We start from the raw sequence: 21,600 nt of genomic DNA on the forward strand, positions 1-21,600 counted from the left end.
CCAGGCGTGTCTCTCCCGGGGCCCGAGGGGGGCCCAGCAGGGAGGTGGCTGAACTGGTCCCTACTTAGGAAGACAGAGGCAAAGAAATCGTATAGGTAAGCTCCCGCTTTCATTTCCAGTGGGAAGGTCTCGGCTTCGTGGAAATGAGAGACCTCTCCCTAGCTTGCTCCTGCGCCCGTGGGGCTGACGGCAAGCAAAGCTCGGGGGCATCTGAACCCCAAGCCTCTGGGCTTGAGCCTGCACATAGGATGCCTGCCAAATGATTTGGAAACATCTGAAGCCCCAGGCAGGGGTGGAGGATGTTTGCCAGTAGTAGAGCCACATATGGTTTCTTGAATGAGTCACGGATTTGGTATTGATTTGGCTCTAAAAACTTTCCTTTAAAAACTATTAAAGCATAGGTGAATTTGACAAATCATTTACCTTCAACTATTATTATTATAATAGAAGAGAGAGCTAGGTCCCAAAGGACTGCACGCATCTTATAGGCTCTACCTTAGATTTCGTGATGATGCAGATAAGAGGAAGAAATCTTTTTGTTTAATGTGCTGTTGCTATAAACTGTTGAGACCTGTCCAGTGATGATCTACGTGTATTTTTTTCCTTCCCTGCCAGTGAGGACGCTGAGTAGCGTTGGGTGGGACGTGGGCGTAGGACAATGATCTGTTAAGGTGATGTTGTTGCTATGTGGCTTCAGTAGATACGTTTTACATCCGTTAGGGTATTGATGCATGTTAAGAGATTATTGAGGATATCGCACGTATTGAATGGAAGCTCGTTTGCTGTAGTTCTGTACGAAGCTTAATAAGGAAAGAGAAAAAAAGTACGGGTAAAAGTCTTTTGATGAAAAGGGTTGATTTTTCACGCAGCTTGCTAAGACATTACTTCTCATATGTTGGCTTTACTCGCTTGGATTGCTTCCTGCCTAATACATCACTTGGCTTGAAATCGCAAGCCTTCAACGCTAATACATTCATGCAAGTGTTGCAAAACCAGTAAAAATACGCTGTGCAGTAAATGACTGAGGTTTTAATGAAGCCCCACCTGAGAGTGGCAGTACAGTCCTTGTCAGTATTGTCAGGATCTCTTGGGTGCAAATACTTCAATTCATTTTATTTTAAGCTGGTTGCATGTGCCAGGGCTGGGAGGGGAGCATGCGTGTCTTTCTTTGTGAGACGGCAGAACAAATGGTACAGCAAATTACAACATAAGAACGATCCAGTCCTTGTTTTATAATACTCACTGGTATAAAGACCTTGGCCAAACAGCTCTAGTGTTTTTAGACACATCTGGAAAAGTTCAAAGGTGTTTGTCTGGGTGGTTGTGGCACTTTGGGAGGTCAAGTTCAAGGCATTACATCATTGCAATGAGGTAAAGTTTCCTGCTGAGGTCCCTGTAAACAAAAGCCTTGTGAAAAGGAGAGATTGGACATTGTGCTACTTATTATTCTGGGCATGAAATCATGCCTCCTGGTCTTGATTTGTTAAAATTGGTTATCGGGGAAACTCAGTGATATAACTCTTTGTCCACAAGATGGATCTCAATTCCAGTGTCTCTTTCCTTAAAGTAAAAATCAGGCCAGAACCAGAAATCCCAGATCCCAACATGTCTGAGCGCTGCAGCAGTTCGAATGTGGCCATAAGCTTTGTGTCCCAGCTCTAGCTTTCAGGTTCATGGAAATGCATTCTGTGGTGGGGCGGATAGTTCAGAAGCTGATAATGAGATGCAGAAAAAAAATCTGTCACAACCAGCTTCCACGGGGCCTGATTTCCAAGTACTCGGCAGCCATTCCCAAAAGCTGGCTTCATGGTCTGGCGCCTAAATAACAGCTGAGCAATTTGAGACGTTTGGCCCTATGTTAGCAGAGAGGATAAGGATTAAATGGGGCATGGAGACGAAGGGCGAGGTTCAGTTCAGTATAGCTTTGGTCCATGACCTCCAGAGTAGACTCCAGGCCCGTGAATTGGGTGCCAAGCCTCTTTTTACAGTACGGGAGGAGCGTTAAGTACCTCTGAATGGGACTGAAACAGTCGCACCCTTTAAGTTGCCTGAAATCAGTGTGTTCAAGTGTGGGGCGGCCAATGGGGAATGCAGAGGACACGGATGGGTCTGAAATCCTGCCCCTATGGGCCTTGGCCACTTAGTGAGGGCTGCAGGAGAAAGACTTCTTTAGGGGTTTAGGGGCTGGGGCACATGGCTTGCGAGGAGCGGCTGAGGGAACTGGGGCTTATTCAGTCTGGAGAAGAGAAGACCGAGGGGGATTGAATAGCCTTCAAGTCCCTGCTGGGGGTTGCAAAGAGGATGGAGCTGGACCATCCTCAGTGAGGGCAGAAGACAGAGCAAGCGGCAATGGGCTCCAGTGGCAGCAAGGGAAGTTGAAGTTGGATATTAGGAAAAATGTTCTCACTAGGAAGGTGGTGAAGCACTGAAGCAAGTTACCTAGAGAGGTGGTGGGATCTCTATCCTTGGAGGATCTCAAGCCCAATCACGCACTGGCAACACAAGCGAAACTTCCCTTAATGCCTGACCCTCCTAAGCTGTAAGACCTGGTGTGAACTGAACAGTCATAATTAACCGGCAGTCTGTGACGGTCAGGAATTGGAGGTTTCAGTTTGATGGCCAGGTTATTCTTTGCAGATCTTTTTTTTTTTAATTCAAACTGATGCTGTGTGCCTGCCTATAATGTACTAGCGATTCTCCGACATCGACGGTTTCGTGCTGCGCGGTTGTCTTTCCCGTGCTAATCAGCTCCCTTGTTCTCCTGACTTGCACTCGTTACGCGCGTTCTTCTGGAGCAAAGTGGATGTGACTGGAAGTTGTATAGTTAAGTCTCCGAAAAGATTAGGGGGTCTATGGATAAAGAATAGCAGCGGTTTCAGTAACTGGCAGAAAATTGATAAAGAACTAAAAAAAAAAAAAAAAAATACTCCAAGATGTAAGTAGATCATCACCAGTGATAAACTTTCCCACCCCTGCCTGTTACAGCCTTGCACAAGTAGGTAGGTTGCAGAAGTTTACACCTTTTCCTGCCATTGGCCTGAGACCATGCTCATTATAGTGGTAAGTGGGTTGCAGTAAGGCTTTGCTGCACTGTATCCCAGCAGGTTTCCTTGGGATATTTTCCATTAGCTCAAAATTTTCCTCTGCCTTTTCGCTACGATTGAGTGTTTATCCTTCCCTTTTAGCAAAAGTAGACACAGCCATGGAGGGTGGATACCCAGTCTCTTGTGCTAATCAGTAGGACCTGTTCTCGATAGTGAAAGGCAGTATATGCATCGCATTTACCTTTATTTCATGTATGACTTTAGCCAGGCCTGTCTGAAATGCAGCTCTGCCCCTGAGGACAATGGGGCCTTTTCAGAGCAAGTTCCTTATCTGGTAGAGGTGAGATCTTTTACTAGACCAACTAGATTTTTGCACGAAAAGTTCTTTAATTGCAAGCTTTTGGGCACAAGCACCTTCTTCAGGCATAAGAGAAAAGACTGTAAAAGTTCTAGGTAGAAACAGAAGTTCATATTTCATAGGAGAGTTGAAGGTGTGTTAAATCTCCCATTTGGAATGGTTCATTTTATGCAGCAGATTTTACTACGCCTTCAACTCTCCTATGAAATATGAACTTTCATTGCCACCTAGGAGAACTTTTACCATCATTTCTCCTATACCTGAAGAAGGGTGCTTGTGCCTGAAAGCTTGCAGTTAAAGAACTTTTTTTGCAAAAATCTAGTTGGTCTAATAAGATCTCACCTCTACCACGAGTGCTGGTTGCTGTTGCCTCTGGACCAATATGGCTACAACCTGGAAACCTTCCCTGGACTATAAGTTCTTGGGGCAACTGCACTTGAGTGCGGTGCTTTGCATGATGGGCCCTGTGTCCGTCTCGTGTGCAGTTGCAGTCAGCGTCTCCTGGTGCTGTTTCATACCTAAGCCTAAAGACAGTACTTAAGGGTGGCACCGCTCCTGGATCGACTCTCAGCTGTGGCACCCCTGGCATGCCCTGTCCCTCTTTAGGGCACTAGGAAAAATGGCCTCATCAAGTTCTCCTCCCCATTTCCTATAGCAGGGCCAAGAAGCAGATAGACTTTCAAAGAGGTGTGAGCCTCCCACCAGAATAATGCCTATGTAGGGATGTGGTGAAGATCTGAGTCTCCCCAATTTGCCAGCCAGCTTTTTGGCTGATTTCTTGTCTGGTCACATAGCCATAGGCTGTATGATCTATTAAACCATCGCAGCTGGAGCCACCTGCTCCTGAAGCCTGGCTTAGGCTGAGTTCCTAGTACAGTTGCATCATTATCTGTTGCAAGGAGTAATTTCCCCTTCCTTGCAAATTTTTCAAACCACTTAATTGTCATATTTATAATGTTTGAGGCTTGGGAAATTGAGCAGCTGATCAGAATTTAGCACCAATTCTGCTAAATCTTTTTTGGGGGGGAGGAAATTTTTGTAATAAAATAATTCTGCTCAGAGGTGTTAAGAGTCCAGCCTCTACTGGGCAGAAACACCGATTTCTTTCAAAATTATTTTATTTTTCTCTTGAAGTTGTGGAGCAGAATCATAAACAGGAACAGCTCCTGAAGTAGGCATTGAAGCTTACTTAAAAGTATATAAATAGATTTCCAGGAAGAAAGCATAATAAGTCTATACAAGCACCGGAAGAAAAAAAATGTTTTCATCAATGTTTAAAGATTATTTCATACAGAGAGCTGGAGACGGCATGTTTTTAACACAACAGGTAATTGCAGGGGGACCTATAAACCTTAAACTAGAATATTTGATGAATCTGTAACCATTCAGTTGTGCCTTTAAGAGACTGTACTGCTTGCACATAGCAAGGAGTTGACCTAAAGCCCATGGGGATGGTTCTGCTGAATTCAGAGGGCTTTAGATCAGGCCATAAAGCTGGTTGTGACTCCAGGGAAAAGGAAACTGGATATTCTCTGTTGTCCAAGCATCTTTTTTTGCAAATTCTGAATCTTTCCTGTTGTGTTCAGTCCCACACTGAGCTCTTCTTCCCCTTCCTTGTATAGGCTTAAAGTAGAACAAGAGCCATCGTGCCAACAGTTCTGCTCAACATCCCCTTAAAACTGGTAACGGAGACACTAGAGTAACCGGAATAACCGTGAATGTTTGAACGTTTGAAGCCAACCCTCCAAAAAACTGGTCCCTGCATTTTTTCCACAGGAGCGATAAGGCCTCTCTCCCCTTTTTGGCATAGAAAAGCCTTGCCTTGTGACAATAGCCCTTAAAAGTCCTTTCTTCCCCATTTGCACAGCAAGAAAAACTCCATCAACAGGGAGCTGGGGGGGAGCTGTGCCATGTGCTCATGGTATCAGAGCCACTCACAGGGAGTCAGTCTCCAAGACAGGCCTGACCCAGTGATGCTTTGGAGCAGGGCCAGCCTGGGGGACCATTTTGCCATGCCTTTTTGAAGGACTAGGGCAGAGCAAGAGGGAAGGGGCCTCCTGCATTGCTCCTCAGTTGCCACTGCCCCTGGACCTGAGGTGTTGGATGTAGCTGTGTTGGTCTCAGGGCATAGGCAGATGAGGTCTCTTTTGTTAGACCAACGAAATAGTTGGAAAAATTGTGCTTTGCAAGCTTTTGGGCACAAACACCCTTCTTCAGGCACAGGGAGACTCTGCTTGTGTTTGTGCGCTCTCCTGCTCACCCAGGGGAGCAGACAAAACACCAGCAGACCCTCCCTAAACCTAAAGAAGGGCATTTGTGCCCAAAAGCTTGGAAGAAGATCTTTTCTGGGGGCAGGCAAGGGGTGACCTAGCTCCAGCCTCCCAATAACCCCAACATCCAAAGGATCGAGCAGGTTGCTCTACCTTTAAACACCTCATACAATAAACAAGGCATCACAGCACTACAGACACATTATTTTTCCTCCACAAAGGGCTCTCAGATGCCAGGTGACAGAGATAGCAGAGTCCCACTAGAGTTTATAGCTCATAAGTCACGCTGTGCTTTTTCCTTACACCTCTGCACCCTCTGTTTTTCCCTCCACAGATGTAGTTTCTGGTGACGGTGACTCCAAAGGCACTTCGACAGCAAAGACCTCTGCCACAAATACATCTATTACAACGTCCCCGGTGACGCTACTAAGAACAGTTGATGATAATACGACAAAGGCAGGCCGGGCAGATACAACACCCAGCAGTCCTGCAGGAACCAGAGCACCACCAAGTACAAAAAACGTATCGATAAATGGTAATTATTTTGCTTGCCCTCTCTGTAGTTTCCATTTGTGAGTGTGTTTCAGCTCTCAGATTTACAAGGGATGCAAGTGCCCTAAGAACCCACCCAACAGATAAATGACAACAGGTTGTCTCATCAAAAGGCACCTTTACATCGACACTTGGGTATTTTGGATTTTATATTTTGTGCTCCTAGCTCCTTGCTTTATTACAGGCCCAAAGTTGTACCTCAAACCCCGAAAGTTTGGTTCCATATCCAAACTGTTTGGTCTGTACCTGTTTTAAGTGATTGCTTGAGATAAAAGGTCTGCTCAACCCTGATCTCATAGCCCCCGAGCCAGTTTCACTGTCATGCTCAGCTGACGCATTCGCCTTGCACATCTCTGCATTCCCATTTGATTTTCTGCATATGTAAGAAGTTGCTGCCCTGGCACAGGGGGTCAGATTTGAGATGGAGCATCTTAGAGAGACACATGCTCTCCCTTCCAGTGTTTTCAGGTGGGTAAATCTGTATATTTAAGGGCTCCACATTCAGCAAGAAGGGAGGAGCAGCCCAGAGGAGGTGGGTTTTAGAGACTAAGCCTAGCTTTATGCTGTTTCGCAATATGCATAGGAGTCCATTGTAAGCAGATTATGACGTGCACGTAAGAACCAGGTAGCTCTGACGTCTGTCTAAGATGCATGTCTCGTAGAGCCAGTGAAATGATTTGGCACCTCTATGACAAATTCATGTTGCACCTCAGTCACCGTAGTGACATGTGCTGGCTCTGAAGTTGTTCAGCGTTTTCATACGCTTTCCTTCCTGGAAATAGGAACTACTTTGAAAATGGCCAACGTGACTGAAGCCCCCAGCCCACCACCCACCACCACAGCATGCAGCTATGTTGGCAGCAATGCAACAGAACCGGGGGCTACAAATATATCTTCCACTCAACAGCTAGAAGCATCATCTTTTTCCACCATGACACTGCCAAACACAACTCTGAAATCAGCCTGGACAGCTACTACTGGCAGCACAAAGCACACCGTTTCCTCCGTTACCATGAGCCCAGGAAACGAAATTAGTAATGGAACAGAGGTAGGAGCAAGTGTTCGACTGTGTGTTGCTGAGCATATAATTCCTGAAGATTTTATTCAGGAGCTGTGGCTTGTTAGTGCCTTGCTGTGCTAAACCAGACCCATTGCTGTACATAAGAGGGGAAGGGGGCAGGATGAACTTCTGGTTAGGTTGCAAGATCAGGAGTCGGGACGTTGGTCTTGTCCCCACCCTGGCGCAACCTCGCCTTGCGATCTTGGCCACCGTTCCCCCCGGTAAACTTGAGATAAGCAGACCAAAAATTCCCTGGGTGGTTTTAAGCTAAATCCATTAATATTCCTGAATTCCTGCCTTTCTTCCCCGCTGCCCAAGGCAGTATAGAATTGCAAAGGGGTGCTGGATAGCACCATCTTTCAGGTGAGCAAGAGGGCTGTGAGCGTGCGAGTAGTGCACCCAAGTGCATGACTGCTTGCTCTGTGGGTGGGGATGAGCAGCTCCACAGCAGGCAGAAGAGGATCTAATTTGCAAAGCTTGTAGCTCACTGCACATCATAGCATCCTTCGGGTCAAAAGGAACCAGCCAGGGCTGCAGGGCTTTTCCCACTCCCCCCAAAGCAGCCCCAGCAGATGGATTTCAAGCTTCATCTGAGTTATCTTCCATAAGGATGACTTCACTTTTCTTGGCTGCACCTTCCCCGCTGAAGTTCGGCCTGCTTGTGTTCACTCTCTCCTGCTTTCCCGACACGGAGAGATTTACCATCAGAATACCTTCTTTCCAGAAGGCCTCTCTAGTGATGGCTACATTAGGACTTGAAGCCAGCTGGACTCGCGGGATAGGGCTGTTAATGCAACCGTCATCACGAGGGCAGAATCGCCAGAGGGATTTCAAGGCAATGAAGTTGGAGTTTTTTGTCCGCTGAGACTAGCAGGGAACTGGGCAGCAGAACAAGGGACCTCACCCTAAGGACATGAATCATAACAGGCTGATTCCCTATCGCGGCTGCAAAGATTAGCACTAGTGCAGTTATGCCGCACCTAGTAACCAGGATGCCGCAAATCTGGGCACAGAAAAGCCGCCTGGAGCTCAGCTCCGGGGAGGCTTCCTGAATGCTGCCTAATGTGGGCTAATTACAGGAGGTGACCTGGGAAACACAGAGATCAATAGCCTCCTGAGGAGGGAGGGTGGGGATTGAGAGTCATCAAGGCAAACAGTCTAAAGGCCTCAAGGGATGCAGCCAGATGCCCTGGCCTGCTTCCGTCTCTCCCTGCTCTTTACAAATGCCTGCCTCGTTTTGCTTTGCTTCCCAGAGCATCACGTGCCACAGTGTCAAGCACGTGACGAAACCTCATGTGATATGCCTGCAACTCAACGCACCCTACACGTGTGTAAGTTAAAACCCCGCGGGAGGCTGGACAGTTAAAGCAGTAGGGACAAATCCAGCACAGGAGTGGGCAGGGGAGGCCTTGGGCCAGGTTTTTGCAATGGTGTCAGGATAGCCAAGCCACGGTGGCTGGTATATGCTGCTTCTGCTCCGCTGCAGGGAGCATGGCTGAGGACATGGGGATGGTCGCCAGCATCGCCTGGAGGAGTTCAGACATGTCTCCTCCCTTTGTCGTGGTACGATTTGGGACCAGCCCGACCCGCTGCGTCTCCCACTTATCTCACTGCTTGCCTAACTCGATCCAGAAACGCATGGATGAATTATCCTCCTGCCCCAACAGCCTTTCATCCTTGCTGCCCACTGGTGCAGAGAAGAGATTAGGTCTGATGAGATGAAGAGGGAGGGTGGGAAATCATAGGCTCGGCTGTGACCTCTGAGAGTGGCTTAAAAGGGAATTCTGGATTTCTGTGAACTGCCTCTGGTCTCGTTGGCAGCTGGACACCATTCAAATGATTAAGTATTTGTAAAATTCAGAACAGATTGATGGGGAAGGATCAGCTAAGATGCTGTGCTATGGGAGGAAATCTACTGTGTATCAGGGGAAAACCGTGCAACAAGTGCCACCTGGTAAGGAAACTTGTGGGAATTGTGAGACAGCAATAATAAACAACAAAAAATGAACTAATGGTGAGTAACTTCCCCCCACCGGACAGATCACTTGGGAGGGTTAGCTTCTGGCTGGGCTATTTATTCCTTCCTCTAACGCCTATCAGCTGGCATCATACCTGTTGCCACAAAGGCTGAAAGCCTTTGAGCAAAGCTCGACATCGGAAGTCCCGTTATTGGGATCACAGATGCCATCTAGTGGGCAGCAAAATGGAAACCTGTCAGATGTGCAGAGCTGATGCATTTCTGTCGCCAAACTGAGATTCCCTGCCCGAGGAGCTGGGCTGAGGAAGACCCCCGTACTGAAAAGAGAGCTAGTAAATGAGTCTTGTGAAGTGCGGCCATCGCTGCAAGGCTCCAAAGCTTCCAAGTCTCAAAAAAGAACAAAAGGAGGAAAATAGAAAGCGAGAGCAGTACAAAAAAAATCTCAATTCAGGGTCTTCGTGCTAAAGCACTGGGCTGGGACTGAGTGTTTAGTTCTTGCCTCTGCCACAAGCCTTCTGCCTGGCCTTGGGCAACTCACTGAGCCTCTCTAACACCTATCCCCTGGTTTTCAGCTTCAGATGGTGTAGCAATTGACAGCTGAGGGCTCCCACATTTGGAAACCCATAATACCGAAAGATTCAAGCCACACCAATTTTAAACAGGATTTTTCCAGGCATCTTTAATCTATGGCATGCCTCCATCTGAGCTAATCTTTGGATGGGAAAAACTATTTGGCCTTTCAATCTGTGTTCGTTGCCGAACCTGGGAAACAGATAACAATCTTCAAGGAGAGCAGATAGAAGGGCTGAGTTGCTTCTCCTTTTTCCTGCGAGGCCTGCGAACACGACGCTGGTGTCTGTCTCAGTCAATGCAAAGGAAGCTCTGACACCCCCGCTGATTCTTTCCACGGGAGAACAAGGAAGCTGGCACATGGGCATTTCCTCCCATCTTGGTCCTCTTGCCCAAGACATGCTGTAGGCCAGCAATCTTAGAGGGCTGTTTTCTTTTCTCTTCCCCTAGAAGAGAAAGGGTAAGCAGTTTTATCATCAGTGACACAGCTCTGCCATGGCTTTGGTGAAATGAGGCCAGGAAGCGAGAGAGTTTGTGATCCTTAGGAAAGGAAAAGTTGAAGTAACAGGCTGATTTCAAGAAAGCAGATGTGAGGGAAGTCAGGGGTTTGGCCAGCAAAATCCCATGGAGAATAAGGCTGAGGGGGCAAAGAGTTTGAGAGGGCTGGCAGGTCTTTAAAGAAACTAGGCACAAACTCCTCCAGGCGAAGGAAAGACGTCAATTATAGTCAGAGACCAGCTTGGCTACATCATGCCGGGGATGCCACAAGGATTGGGAGCGCAGGGCGGTCCCCAAGACTTGTTCCCACAAAGGGGATGTTCAGATGCGGTAGTGTTGGTCCAGCCCTCTGGGACGGCAAGCTCATTTTCCCTTGTGACGTCCAACAGCTGTCAAGGTGGTAATAATTTTTACGTGCTGCCAATGCAAGCCAGGTTTTTTCAAGCCGTCTGAAGCTGAAAGACTGAATACCCCTCATTAATGCCCTGAGCTGTCCTGCTAGCCCCATGCAACCAGATTTCCCAAGGCAGCAAACCTAGACCTGACCCCCAAACCGTGTCCGTGTGTGCATGCATGCACACCGGTTTTGGGAGAAGCACCCACATAGTTGCATGCACCAGATGGTCAAGAGGAGGAAAAAGCAGCTCTTCTCTCCTCCTCAACCACAGCCCACCATGGAGTCTTTCTAACTCCAGGAAGTGAGAAAGTTTTGTTCTTTGCCCAGCCTTTGATCAGTGCCTGCTCAGAAGTATTCAAGGCATTTCCTAAACAGGAAAGCCAAACGATTCTCTGTTATTTCCCGGTTTCCCAGACTTTCTGCAGTTCCAAAACAATACAGGCTCCCTTGGCTACTTTCTCATTCCAAAACAGAAAGGAACACACCCAAACCCCGCCGATGCTCCAGTTAGGGTCAATAAAAATAACATTCGACTCCATTGTCGATAACATCGAATGTCACTTCACCAGCATAAACTCGCCCTCTGCAGCAGATAAGGGCCAATATCCTCCCGGTGCAGATGGGGAAGCTGACACACGGAAATGAAATGTCAGATGAGATAGTGGAAAGGAAGGGCTCACACTTGTGAGGTTCCCAGTCTGGTTCTCGGTTCCTCTGACCATGCTGTGTCCCAGTCTGAACTGGTATCGCACTGACGTTTGCTACACGTCTGGCCAGTGACGCGCACAACGAAGCCCAGACCTGGTATGCCGGTTGTAGGAGCTCTTGCAATGGAAGAGAGAGACTGGTGACGGTAACACAAGCAAGGGGTATAGTTGAGGTTTAATTGAGAGGGAGGATTTGTGTTGGTCGGGTTTCTGCTTTATTGGCTGTTTCCTTCTGGGACTTTCCTAGGATGATTTTAAAACGAAGGTGGGAAGGAGATTGTGGCAGCTGCTTTGTAATGACCCCTTGGCCTTGCACCCTACTTCTCCCTGCCATGTTGAACTGGCTAAATCGGAAGTGAAACCCTACTGCATGCTGCTCATCCTAGGGGACACTGCAGGTCAGTGAGACGCATTTCTCTGTCACGTGTGTGTGTATGTGTGTGCACATATGCGCAGGTGGGTGGAAGAGGAGCAGGAAACTTAGTGCGCTGGTGGAGGGCAGTGTGAGTGTTATCTGCAAGAGGAGAGTGGAGGGACATAGCTTGTTTTATTCAGGGCGATCAAAGGTATCTGAATGCGTGGAAAACTGTAACGGCAGGCTGGAACGCAGCTGCTTTTCTCCCTTCTTGAGCCTTAAGGAAGATATGGCTTATATCTAGTCATAGCATGTCATGGCTGGATGAGGGATGTAGAGCTTCCAGCTTGTCTTCTCGGGATGACTGCAAACTGGTCAAGTGTTGGCCCGACAGCTTTTATACTGTATAACATGTGGCCTTTCTCTCTTGAAAACTATAGATGCAAAACCAATCCTAAACCAGCTCAAGATTTCAGAGCCTGATTTGAAAGAGGTAAATGCTTTCAACTGGAGCGGGATGGGAGATGCAATGGCTGGGGTGGTCGGGATAGGGAAGAGTCTGTTAAGCTGACTGCTCAGATCCAGGCCAGGTTGGAGGTAACTGAGAGTTGTCACCATCGGAGGGGCGTTTTGTGGCAAAGAGCACAGAAGCTGGCTTCAGCCCAGCTCCCCGTGAACTGGGGTCATGCCCGGTGCCAAACTACCTAATGCACTATAGAGGATGCCCCCTGGTCTGATCCTCGTCAGGTCCGTCATGGCGTAGAGAAGGCCGTCCTACCGCTGCCCGTGCGGTATCTGCTGCAGAGAGAAATCTGGGACCTTTCCCTGCCTGCATTTCAATAGTTCAGAATTTGCTCAGAGTATCTGCACATAAACAAGTGGCTGACTTCTGTCACGGCCACGTGGGGAATAGGAGGAGGCAGAGAGGCACCGTCTTCACTTGGCACTCGGCAGAATGCTGCAGCATTGCATTACAACACAGGAGGCTGCAAGAAAGGCCAGGCCCAAAAGGGCTGGAAATGAGCCGCTCACTCTGTAAACCTTCTGACGGGGCTTTGCAGATCTAACAAGGAGCCTCCTCTGCCTCCGCTCTGTTACCTCCTCTCAAAAGCAGGAACTTTTGCAGTCGCTTTCAATCACAGAATCTTTTATTACTTTATCTTCTGCGTAACAAGCCTCAAGAACGCAGTGCCTTCCTATTATAAAAAAATAGGGTCTAAATAGTCAATCGTGACTATTAATTTTGGGTGTCCCAGGTAAGAGTTTTTAGAAAGATCTGGTTTGCGGAGCTGGGTACCTGCCCTCTGAAACCCAGGCCCTTCTGATGCATCTCAGGCTGGAAACCCCAGATCCTTAGACAAATCCAGGCCATGGCTATGCAGAGACATGCATATGTGCACACACCCATGCATACGCATCTATGCACGCACACACTCGCTCTAGTGCTCCAGAGTAGGTGTCCTGTACTCTTGCACACTTACAGTAGCAGATACTGTACGTTTTACATTCACAATGGGTCCCCAAAAATAACACCCAGCACTTAGCTGATGCTTTACCTCTTCAAAGTGCCATTAATCAGTGGGTCCTCACAGCACTCCAGTGAGGTCACCACACGCTGGGAACGCCTGTACAAATGGCAGCTAGCGGGTAACCCTGTCACAGATAATACATCTGTGCAGCAGCATGCTGCAGACCTCAGGGGCAGAGCCCTCTGATCAGTGGAGGAGACCTTCACTGGAGGCATAAATACAGGGCTCCAAGAAAGATGCTTATACCGCAGGTGATTTCTTCAGTCCTGGGTGGATAAGGTCAGCAGAGAGTGCAAACACCTCAGGACCCAAAAGATGGAGAGAATAATGTTATATAGCATGGCATGCACCTGCAGTGCCTGTTATCTGAGAGCGTCGTCAGTCTTAGAGGGGCTAAGGGCTGACTGGCAAGGGATTTCTTACTGCCGTAGTTGGCCTTTGCAGGTCAGAAGTGAAGCACGCTGCAGGGAAGCATAGGGGAAGCTGTCCCTGCTTCTGCTGTATCTGTCTTGGGGATGGAGAATTGCCCTCTCCAGGGCAGTCGGCCTGGCCCCAAGGCCCCGATCCAGCTCCCGCTGGAGTGACTGGGAGTACCATCCATTCATCACTTTGGGAGCTGGGTGGAGTCCGTTCATAAACACAGGTAGAGTTGAGTTGGAAAGCAGCTCAACTCAGGTGCAAAGCGCTCTCAGAAGATGTGATGCTGGTGCAAGTTCCCTGTTTTTGAGGTTTGTGGCTCTGTTTGGTGTGTTTCCAGCTCGGTATAAAATCCTACAGAAAGGAGGAGACCCGGAATCACCAGGACTTTTCCCGGAAGACGCTGATTGCCTTGGTCACATCTGGACTCTCGGTGGCGATTTTGGGTTTGGCTGCATACTTCCTTATGAAACGACGGAGCTGGAGCCCCATGAGAGAGAGGCTGGTTAGTGCTTATAGATGGCAAAACAAGTAGAGAGATACCCAGCTACTGGAGGAATGTGGAGGGGGGAAGGCCCCAGAGAGCACTGCCGAGACCTCACGGATGCTCTCTGTTCGGGAGGGCAGGTGGAAGCTGTGAACTTATTTTCTGTGTTAATGGCCTATAGTATATTCATGTATCTCTAGATTGCATGAGACAGCTTGATCAGCCAGGGCCTGTCCTGAATGCCACCTCGGACACCCCCAGAGGGAGAATGAAAGCCTGGGGGCTCACGGCTGAGCCAGCCTGAAAGAGGTGAATGCATCAAGGGGGTGTGCGGTACAGTCAGTCACCCCCAAGTCTAGCACATGGAGAGTGAAAGGCAATCACTCTTCCTCTCTAAGGCTAAATGTTCATTGACTTCACTTGGGGACTGTTCTCCCTTGTTCTCTTTCACTTCCATTTCTAAAACATATTTTCACTCGGCTGTAATCGCTCGTCCAGGAAGACTCCTCCAGGGACTCCAAAAGCCTGTTAATTTGCCCTTGAAAAATGGCACGCTTTCCCCCATACTTTACATATAAAGGCTAAGTTATACATCTCTCTTGTATCTGTGCTATAATCAAAGCTGTTTCCCCCACTTAACAAATGATGCTAATAAAGGATATCGAGAAAGAGAGAATATTTTCCTATATACATTTTTCCACGTACAGATTTTGCTGAGCTCTGCGGGGTCCTTTCCTATCAGTGATTTATGGAGACTTGAATCCTTCCAAAAAGTATGGTCCCACAATGTTAGTCTAGGTGTTACTGAAATGGAGACATGGGAGCAACTGTATATTGTAAGAAGCTAATAAACTTCAGTGTTCTGGGATGTATCCTGCCAAAATATGGGGGAATGCAAATTTGAGCTAATGTGCAATGGACTGGGGTGTCAGGGGTGATTTTGGGATGCTGTAGGGCACTGAATCCCATCTCCTGCTTGGCTGTCACTGAAAGTCATTGCTTATGGTTCAATGAACATGGTGGTCTAAATTCAGCTTCTAGCGCACAGGACAAAGAGAGTGCAAGCAAAGCGGCCAAGAATCAACCTGGGCCACAGCCACTGAGCTCCATATGTAGGAGCTGGGGACCGGACCCAATAGCCCAGGAGGCCACTTTCAGCCCTGCAAGATCCCATTCCAAGACGGGGCTGAAACACGTTGGTGAGGGGACTGAGCAGGCGGGAAGTTGGCCCTGCTCCAGCCCATGCTCTGTGAGCAGTAATGAGGGAGCAATTAGAGGACCTCAGCCTCAGTTGTTCTTCATTTGCTTCCCGACGCACTGTGTGGTGAGCGTACTTCGTTCAGTGCCCTGTGGCACTGGCTCTGGTTGGCATTGCTGCCAGATCTTAGAGACTCGGGAGTTGCTGAACAATCCCGACGGTCCACCGTCCATCTACTTTGTCTCCAGCACGGTCCCTTGCCTCCTGTCTCAGATGATGTGAACTGGGTCTCCACCCCCCAGTATGGTTTAGCCAGCTCTGCCATAATGCTGTCCTGCAGAGCATGAGTCTGTGTTTGGAGGTGCAGCTCGGGTCACCACGCTTAACTTGGGAGTACTTCGCTCAGGCCCCTGACATCTGCTCGCTCAGAACCGCTTAGCTAGGTTGCAGGCTGAAGAGAAGAAAGGAAGGAAATTTCCCAAATATTTCATTTGACCCAAATGAAAACCAGAGCTGGGTTTGCAGTGGTCCGAGCCTAGGACAGTTCAAGAGCCTGAGGCCTGTTTATCCAGACAGCGCCAAATTGAGGACTTCTACGTGTAGGTCACGGAGAAGAACTGAGGCCATGGAAGTCCCCAGCGGGGCTTGTTCTCCATGTCAGCCCAAGCTGGTATCTGTGCCGGCTGCTACCGTGCACCCCTTCTCCCGGGGCAAGGCTGAGCCACGTGGCACTGACATGGCTCCTGTCACTCCTTTCTCTCCGCTAATTCTGCATTTGTTATCTATGTCCCTGTCTAGGGCGAAGACCCCTATTACATGGAAAACAGCAGCCAGGGAAACACGCTGATCTCCGCGGGCGCCCACGAGCAGCCGGAGCCGCAGGAGAAGCCGAATCTCAAGGGAGGAGCTCAGGAGAACGGGACTGGCCAGACGGCCTCAAAAAACGGACGCTCTGCCAAGCCGCACGTTCTCGCCGACACGGAGATGTGATGTGCGCCAGGGCAACGGCCTCTTCAGCGTGGTTTGAAAGGGGAGGGGGGGAAGAGGGGAGGCAAGCAAGGACAGGACCCCCCCTGGCCAGGCCGGGAATTATATACCTTTTTTCTACAATGAACTCAAAAGCCGCAGTCTACAGAGCGCTCTGCCCCATTGGTAATGCAGCTCTGCATGGTACAGGGCAGTACTGCTGCAGCCTGGCACTGCCCAGGGCTTAGGGCAGGACTAGGGTGGGGCTATCTATGGACCTGGTTTTGCTCTTCCAGTGGCCAAGAGCAGGATCGGGGGTGGACTTAAAACAACCCAGTATCCAAATCCCTTAAGCAAGGGGTGGGGGGGGCGTGCCGAAACCCAGGGGCAGCGTTAGCATCCCAAGAAATCAGCTCAGCATAGGGGAAGTGAAGGGAGGCCACAAGCTGGCATCCACATATGGGTTCAACCCCTCTTGAGCAGGTTGAGTGTTATCTCTGTCCCTCCAACACAGGTTGCTCTTAATTAACCAGGCTGCAGCATGTGGGGACGCGGCCTCCCTCACCTTCCTCTGGACACCGGTGTCTACCACTGCTGCCAAGGGGTGAGCACAAGCCACCAAAACCTGGATCCAGACCTCAACCAACTCCAAATCCAGGGAAAGCATTTGGACCCTTGATAGCATTGGTATCTAGTCTAGTGTTTTGGGGTCTTTGGATGGGATGGTTTGTTTTCACCTCATCTCTGTATTAAATGCATCTCTTTCTTTCTTCCCTCAAGAACATGAGTAAATTAATTCCCCTTCTTGTGCCTTATACCCTTTGTTTCACATGTTTAATGCTGTCGTGGAGCTTGCTCATGTTGTATGTTAATTTTCCGTATCTGGCCTGCCGCTGAAGTGGGAATAGTCTCGGCTGAATGGTTTCTTTTGTTTTCGTCCTACCGGTCCATGTGCTGCTGTTCAGCCATGAGCCCTCTGGTTTCTCACTCCTGATCTTTGCCCCTCTGTATTCAAGGAGGGGGGTTGCATAAGAAATCGATGGGAAGGCTTTTCTCTCTTTAGCTATAAGAAACAAATGAAAAAGAGCAGTCAACCATTACCGGTAAGTTTGTTGGCTGAGAACAAGCTCCACTTGGTCATGGACTAGAGTTGTACCAGGTGAGAAAGGGGGTTAAGTCAAGCCCCTTTAGCTTGGTTCAAGTGGGGGAGCTGAATCAGGCATACAGAAGCCCACAGGAGCCTCTAAAAGGTATGAAACTATGAAAAGGAAGAGGGACTTCATTGTAGAAATTGGGTGCAGATGGCTGGCTCAGGGGACTTTGACCTCAAGGCCACTGATTCTGGCAAAGCCCAGGCAGTAGGTGGCTAAAAACATTTGCTGTAGGATCCCGTTATTGATGGCCAACAGATGAGGAGCCGGAGATGGGTCATAGCCAACATGTATCCCCATCACTGCTAGCTCTAGGAGGGTCCGGCCCTTGGCACAGGGGCTGGGCCTGGAAAGCTGAGCTCGTGAAGGTCATCACCCTTTTTTATCAAGAGTTGGACACATCTGCAGCTGGGATACAGGGGAAGACAGCTTGGGCTTTCCTAGGTTTTGTGCTTTATGGTTATTCCACACTGTGTTTGAAGGGGAGGATGTTATTTCTGGGGCTGTCAACCAGGCCTTTGTCACTGGTTCTAAAGTCACTTCAAATATATTTTTAAAAAAACACATTTTTAAAGGTTGTGTTTGTTTTTGCTTTTTTTTTTTTACATAGCAGCTTTTAATCAAAGCCAGTAAAAAGAGCAAAGCGCTGAACCTGACTTCCCTGCTTTATTCTTGCAAAACGATGGACTTTTTTTTTGCAGTTGCTAGTGGGGAAAAAAGTCTAGCTCTGTTAAATGCCAAGATGACAGGAGGCCACGGTGACCATTAAGAAGTTGTTTTCCAGTACAAAACCCTGCGAGCCGAAAGTGTTTCTTCTCTTTTGCATGCATGCCCTCACCCTGCTAGGCTTTCAATGAACGGGATTTCAGAGCGAGTGGAAAGCATGTATCAAATATTAAAAAGCAACTACTTTTTTAGAATTAAACTCTTAAACCTTATTTCCGGCTGATTTTCTGCTCAGATATGCATTGAAATCTCTCGGCCTGACAGGAATATTGGTAGGGGTCAAGTGTCATCATGCCTGCTTTTTGTGCTAAGACTTAATGTCTACCTTGCCTAGATGCAGCATTTTTCATCGTTATTTGTATTGCGTTAGTGCCCGGCGGCCAGGTGAAAGTCTCCGATTTCACGTTTTACAATGAGAAGTCAGACAGGGGGTGGATGGAGAAACAGAAACACGCCACGGGGAGATGGTAACGTTAGCAAGAAGGTGGTGGCAGACTTGGAATAGGATCGAGTCTCCTGACTCCCAGCCCTACAGCACTCTGCCCTGCTCGGTGTGGGGCACATGGGCTGTCATTGTGTGCCGCTGCTCTAAACAAGGCTTTGTGGACCTTTGTGGACATTTCCTCCAGCAGGAACTAGCATTTGGGTTCCTGTCCAGAAGAAGTAGAGTTTAAAAGGCGTGCTAAAGAAGCAGGGAACAAGGGAAAAAGTGCACTTGGAGCCAGTCCAGCGGCCAGCTGTGCCCAAGCTGCAAAGCCAGGATGGGAAGCAGAGCCCGAAACAGCCAGAGGCTGCAGGGCTATATTTGGACCTCACCTCCCCCTCTAAACTGCCCACGCTGAGAGCATCATGCAAGGGCTTCACATGGCGGGCTTGCCTGCGAGGCAATGGAGGAGGGAGAATATGGGCTGCAGGGGCTGTTTGCCGTAACACTGAGAAACACCGTGCCTCGGAGGGAAATGCTGCACTGGTTGAAACCTCTGGCAACCTCAGTCCCAGGTCACAGGCAGCAAGGCATGCATCTTGTCTGTAAATCTGCCTTTTTAATAAGCATCTGCTTGAAGTAAAGAATAAAGCCCTGGTCCTACGAGTTCTTAAACCTATGCAGTTTTGTGCAACCAACTGAGCAGATCCCATTGCCATCTGCTTGCTCCTAGAGAGCAGCACAAGTACTAGAGGGATCAGAGCCCTAAATATGCAAGAGGGAGGCAGTTGCATTTATCCAAGTTTTCCAGGTATTAGCTAAGCTGCTCGGGGCTCTGTGCAGCTCCCCAGGGTGCAGAGGCCTCACTCCAGCAGTGGCAGGTAGGGCGAGACGCAGCTGCACGCTCAGGCGCAGGTGGGAGCTATTGTGGTAACGGGGCGAGGCCACATCCCCCGCGGGGGCTGCAGCTTTGTGCAGGGCTCGTTGGTTCTTCAGGGCTTTGTCTTTTTGGCCCATGTCAGCAAAGTTTCCTGGGGTGAAGGTGTGTTAGAAGCTGGCACTACCTGGAGGGCTTCAGCTGCTCCCAGGAGCCACGTGCAACAAGGGGCTCCTTTGCTTTTTGCACGGTGGCGGTTGAGCCCAGCAGTGTGGGGACTCCCCGCCTTGTCTCTGCACCAGGAGCTTTACAAGGCAGGTCCCAGGCTTGTCCAGGCTTATCCAGCAGGCAAATCCCAAGGAAGGAAGGACGGTGTCTGGCTCCCCAGATGAAGCACTTCTCTGCAGCATGTGAACTGGCCCACGGGGCAGCGTACACAGGGGAGGCCCGAGTCTGCCCCACACAACACCAGGCTTCAGGAAAGGTAAGAGGAGCTGCAGCCCCCGCTGTGCTGCGCCCCAGGGTGAGCCGGGGCACCGGGCGCAGACCTGCCCAGCATTGCTCCTCTGTGCTGCAGCCTGGGCTGGGATCTCTCATGCCTGCACATGTGCTAAGATGGCAGCCTCCTCTACCGGGGGCTGGGGTTTCCCTTCGTGCCACCTCCTCGTGCGCTCCTGTGGACTGAAGCACAGTGGCTGGGGACAAGGGCCGGTAGCTAGGACCGTGGGGTCTGGTTCATGGCTGTGGCTTCAACTGCTGCATAGTGTAGTTGTTGTGTGCACCGCAGAGCATTTCCTTCCTGTGCTTTGTGTCTAGGATGCGGATGCTGTAATCCCTGCATGGGGGAAGCACCGTGGTGCCTGCAGCCTGTTGCAGAACTGCAGCTCTCGTCGGGGGCGGAGGGGCAGTGCCCCCCGTCTCCCGGCTTTCTGTGTCGCTTGGCTCCCCGCAGTTCCTGGGGTGCTGCCTGGCACGTCCTATGGGGGCATGGGGCCGGCTCAGCCATCGAGAGAGGTGTTCATCTCATGAATCCGATGTAGATCCTGGCCTTGGGGCAGGCGAAAGCTGCTCTGTGGCACCGCATTTGTGTTCACATGTGCTATTTAGTGACTTTCTTTCCCTCGTGGCCAGTTTGTCTTTGGATCACCTGGTGAAAACTTAGGCTCCCTTTGAAAAATGGTTTCCCTGCACTGAGCGCTGGCCCCCACGGCCAGAATAAATACTTGAGGCATTAGCAGCGTTGTCTGAATAAGATTGTGGCTTTGACTCAAAACAACAAGAGCAAAGCAGAGCTGGGACTTTGCTTGGTCCTCTGTGTGCCGGTGCCTAGCCGCCTGCGGGAGCCTGGGAAAACCGCACTGATGCCGCCTGCTCCCTGGGCCGGCTGCCTTGCCCAGCTGAGCGCTCCAGGCACAGGCTGCGCTGTAGACATGGGTCGGCATCGCGTTCGTGTTGCGGGTGGCGAGACGGGGAAAGGCGTGCGTGTACCCTGGTGAGGGGTGTATGGGAGCAGCACACCGCATCCTCTGCACCGGAGGGCTGCTGCAGTCTCTGTGGAGAGCGGGAAATCTCTGAATGTCTGCGACCCAAAGCCGCGTTTGCTCGAGAGGCAGCCCGGCCCTGTGTTTGCAGCAGCAGGCCAGAGACTGCATCCCAACTGCCCAGCTTTGCCCCGGGCTTGTACTGTGACCCTGGGAGTCAGGCTCTTCGGCTTTCTTTCCCACTCTGCAAGATGAAGCAGTATGAGCTTCCCGGATCAAGGACAACAAGAAGTCCTGTTTTAAATACATGGGGGGCAAAAAGAAGGCACCGGGTAACGTGGGGCCCCTGCAAGACACGCTAGGAAATCTGGTCGTCACACCAGATGACAAAGCTGACATATTTAACGATTTCTTTGCCTACATTTTGCTGAGCAGGGACCAGATCAGCCCCCCGCCGGGCCCGCCTCAGGCCCCAGGGGAGGCGCACCCGGGCCCAGGGTTAATGAGGAAGTAGTTAGGGAGTGTCTGGAAGGACTGGGCGTATTTAAATCAGCT

The 21,600-nt window shown here is 49.7% G+C and overlaps 1 protein-coding gene across 1 annotated transcript in view; it reads left to right on the top strand.

Moving 5' to 3' along the window:
- CD34 (CD34 molecule) overlaps positions 1-17,201 on the top strand; it is a 23,430-nt gene extending 6,229 nt beyond the window's left edge. The window contains exons 2-8 of the mRNA XM_019546863.1: positions 6,007-6,207; positions 7,007-7,272; positions 8,538-8,615; positions 11,682-11,832; positions 12,230-12,282; positions 14,076-14,240; positions 16,219-17,201. Coding sequence (XP_019402408.1) covers positions 6,007-6,207; positions 7,007-7,272; positions 8,538-8,615; positions 11,682-11,832; positions 12,230-12,282; positions 14,076-14,240; positions 16,219-16,410 — 1,106 coding nt within the window. The 3' untranslated portion in view covers positions 16,411-17,201. The remainder of the gene's footprint in view (positions 1-6,006; positions 6,208-7,006; positions 7,273-8,537; positions 8,616-11,681; positions 11,833-12,229; positions 12,283-14,075; positions 14,241-16,218) is intronic.
- The last annotated feature ends 4,399 nt before the right edge of the window (positions 17,202-21,600 follow it).

This window comes from Crocodylus porosus, unplaced genomic scaffold (assembly GCF_001723895.1).
Source record: "Crocodylus porosus isolate Cpor-Errol unplaced genomic scaffold, CroPor_comp1, whole genome shotgun sequence".
Taxonomy (NCBI): Eukaryota; Metazoa; Chordata; order Crocodylia; family Crocodylidae; genus Crocodylus; species Crocodylus porosus.